The sequence below is a fragment of the Leiobunum rupestre genome, chromosome 11, assembly GCF_980474605.1.
Source record: "Leiobunum rupestre chromosome 11, qqLeiRupe1.1.hap1, whole genome shotgun sequence".
Taxonomy (NCBI): Eukaryota; Metazoa; Arthropoda; class Arachnida; order Opiliones; family Sclerosomatidae; genus Leiobunum; species Leiobunum rupestre.
In genome coordinates, this window is record NC_143394.1 from 48,977,993 (window position 1) to 48,981,609 (window position 3,617).

The 3,617-nt window shown below is 29.1% G+C and overlaps 1 protein-coding gene across 1 annotated transcript; it reads left to right on the top strand.

Moving 5' to 3' along the window:
• The first annotated feature begins 228 nt into the window (after positions 1–228).
• On the top strand, positions 229–2,121 carry LOC149923128 (uncharacterized). The gene is made up of 5 exons (XM_090163991.1): positions 229–289; positions 352–527; positions 678–778; positions 1,678–1,852; positions 1,916–2,121. The coding sequence occupies exons 2-5, from the start codon at positions 480–482 to the stop codon at positions 2,066–2,068; spliced, it is 477 nt and encodes a 158-aa protein (XP_090020117.1). The 5' UTR covers positions 229–289; positions 352–479; the 3' UTR covers positions 2,069–2,121.
• Positions 2,122–3,617: the final 1,496 nt, after the last annotated feature.

Consider the following 3,617-nt stretch of genomic DNA (forward strand, 5'->3'; position numbering starts at 1 on the left):
CGTAATAATGTAAATAGATGGAGCCACCGTTTAATTATATAATTAGGAATTTGTCCCACAAAACTATACGATTTCCGAAGTCCAATTTGTAACTTTTGTTATATTCCAAACTCAATGAATCTATCGCATTCGGCTGATCCGGTAATTATATAGATGGATAAATGGAACGGCCTAAAGCTGATCGGTGCAGATCTGAGCACGCAAGTGCAACGTGAAATAAGAATCGAAAGGATTTTAGAGCACTGTAGAACGGATTTAAATCACGGGTGCGCGAGCCACGCAGATCGAGGTAGAAGTCACTATAACGCGTGGTTTAATTTATTTCAATTTCAAACTTGATTTTTATTTCAGAAGTTAGGTCTAATTTGACTAATCAAGGTTCGGTAACATTCTATACCTTTGCGTCGTTAATCGCGAAATAAAACCGTATTGCAGAGTCGTGGTCACCGAAAAAAAGGTTTTTTTGGACAAATTGTAAAATGGCTAATTTGCCTCCGGAGCATAAAATTCACATAACCCGCCAAAAGGTAATTTTCTCCAAGCGTTGATTAGTTTTCATTTTTTAACCGTCTCGAAGGAATATTAAATTTAACTTTTACCATTGCTTTACTTTATTCATAAGTATAAAAATGTAGATATTGTTTTGTTTAATTTATTTGCATACCACGTCTATTAAGACAAAACGAAGGTTCTGGGAAATGGACAAAACTTCCAGTAGCGATGAGCAAGCACAGATGAAGCGCGCGAAGGTCTACGAGAAAGTGCCAAAGAAACCGCTGTAATTATAATAATTATAAACATTTTAAACTTGATTACCTTAATTGCGAGTGTAGGAAGGTGTTAACATCTGAATAAATTTCATTAAAAGTATCTCGATGACTTGGGCCTAAGGTGGTTTCTCGGGTATTAGCCTAGCTAGATGATTATCGTCCTTATTTGAAATATAAAACAGCACTTTTAATAAATCTTAAATACTACGGTCTTCTCAAGCATTTAATATTATGGTATATTCCCATTCGATCGAAATCCCATTCGACCGAATTCAATATGTTTCCGAAATATAGCCCAAAAGGCGGATTCGGTTCATTGGGACCTTTTGTTTTGTTTTTCACTTCTGCCCCGAGATATAGCAGGGTACGCAAAAAACGTTATACCTAAACAAAATTGCTACAGGTGTACTAACGGTAAGGTTAGGTTAGTTTAGGTTAGGTTAGGTTAGGTTAGGTTAGTCTCTCACTTCCCTAGGGTGGCGCGCTTTTATAAATATAGTTATGCTTTGAACTTTTTATTTATATCAAGAATACAATAATTCGAACAATTTCATTTTTTAATGTGAATGGTTAAGTTTGTAGCAATTGCGTCAAACCCTCCTTTGTGAGCTATTTTCTCCATTTTAGCTAACTGGCTCCAATAAGACTATCAACACTTATTTATATAAGAAGTAAACCTATTTAAAAAACGTCTCATAAAAACGAAATTTGATGTACTATAAAAAATAATATAAACGTGCAAAATTGGGCTGTAAACCGCATAATTGGGGTATTTTCGATCGATTGGGACTCAATGTTAAATCGTTTTCGAACGAATGGGATTTCGGTCGAATGGGACCAAAGCAATATTATATTTCGACTTTTTTGGTGACTTCGAATCTTTGGGGTTCATCTACTTTCTTTCCAGTTCAGCCTACCTTTTATTTTATCATCAAGAACGGCGCAAAGTGAGCAGAGAAATGAATCGCATGTCCGTTGAGAAACTTTACAAAGAATTGCGACGAAGGTGGACTAGCGTTTCGGCCGAGACAAAATCGCTTTACCGATCCTTATATGTTAAAGAACGGATCAGATATAAGAAGGTAATAAGGAAATGCCGACCTACGAGACAAAATTACATTTCCTTTCCATTTCTCGATAAACAGGAAATGAAATTATTCGACCATGACCTGGATGAGCCAGAGAACACGGAAGAAATTTATGATTTGAGGACATCCCCAAAGAAAAGTTCTTGGATTGAATGGATCTTTATAATTCTGAAACATTTCGATATTTTCAAACGGTTAGCTAAATTGTAAATTCCCAATATTGTTGTTCACTAACGCGGTCTTACGTAACACTTTATCAGTGTAAAGGTTTAATAAATATTATATGAAAATTTGTTCATACAAATACAATATAAATCATGAACGTTCTATAAACTACGACAACTTTTAGGAGGTCGGATAACGACCCTATAATAGAAACTAGCGATGAACGATAAGTTACACTTTAATTGTTAGTGCGCCCTCATCTGGCTGAAGGAGGCGAATTATATATTGATTTATGAACAAACACGGAAACAATTATAGTGGGGTCCTACTCATTGTAACCCGGCCACCTGAATTAATGGCTTTAAAAGTCGCTGGATGACTTAGGCCTAAGGTGGTGCCTTGGGTATTAGCCTAGCTAGCTAGCTGATAATTATGAATATAGTTTAGTAGAATGTATTTACGTTATTTATTTATTTACTTAAATTAAGTAAAATTAATTTAATTTATTTATTTACATAAATTTAGTAAAAATTATTTACTTTATTTATTTATTTATTTACATAAATTTAGTAAAAATTATTTACTTCATTTATTTATTTATTTATTTATTTACATAAATTTAGTAAAAATTATTTACTTTATTTATTTATTTACATAAATTAAGTAATAATTATTTACTTTATTTATTTATTTATATAAATTTAGTAAAAATTATTTACTTTATTTATTTACATAAATTTAGTAAAAATTATTTACTTTATTTATTTATTTACATAAATTTAGTAAACATTATTTACTTCATTTATTTACATAAATTTAGTGAAAACTATTTACTTATTTATTTATTTACATAAATTTTGTAAAAATTATTTACTTTATTTATTTATTTATTTACTTAAATTTATTTAAATATTTAATTATTTACTTAAATTTATTTAAATATTTAATTATTTACTTAAATTTATTCATATATTTCATTATTTACTTAAATTTATTTATATATTTAATTATTTACTTAAATTTATTTATGTATTTAATTATTTACTTAAATTTATTTATATATTTAATTATTTACTTAAATTTATTTAAATATTTAATTATTTACTTAAATGTATTCATATATTTAATTATTTACTTAAATTTATTTATATATTTAATTATTTACTTAAATTTATTTATATATTTAATTAATTACTTAACGTTTTTATAATAATATAAAAACGTTTTACTGTACAATAGTGGTTTTAATTTCTCTTAACGTTATCTTATGTACATGACTGACCTTTAACACATATTTAATAATAATTTAGAATTTTCATAGTTCTTAGTTACTTCTATGCGCTCTTGGTGTTATTAATAAAAAAATACCTAGATGTCATAAAAAATAGGGGGATTTGGAAAAAGCAAATCTGCTTAATGGGGTTAATTCAACCTCCTAAAGTTGAATAGCCCTGGTACTACATTTGAAATAGTGTGTAACTTCCTCAGAGTAAACGACCACAGCTGTTTTTGAAAATATCGAAATTTCTCAATGGATTAAAAATTAAAAATGACGAATCATTTTGTTTTCTGTTAATCCGCTGCTTTGAAAATC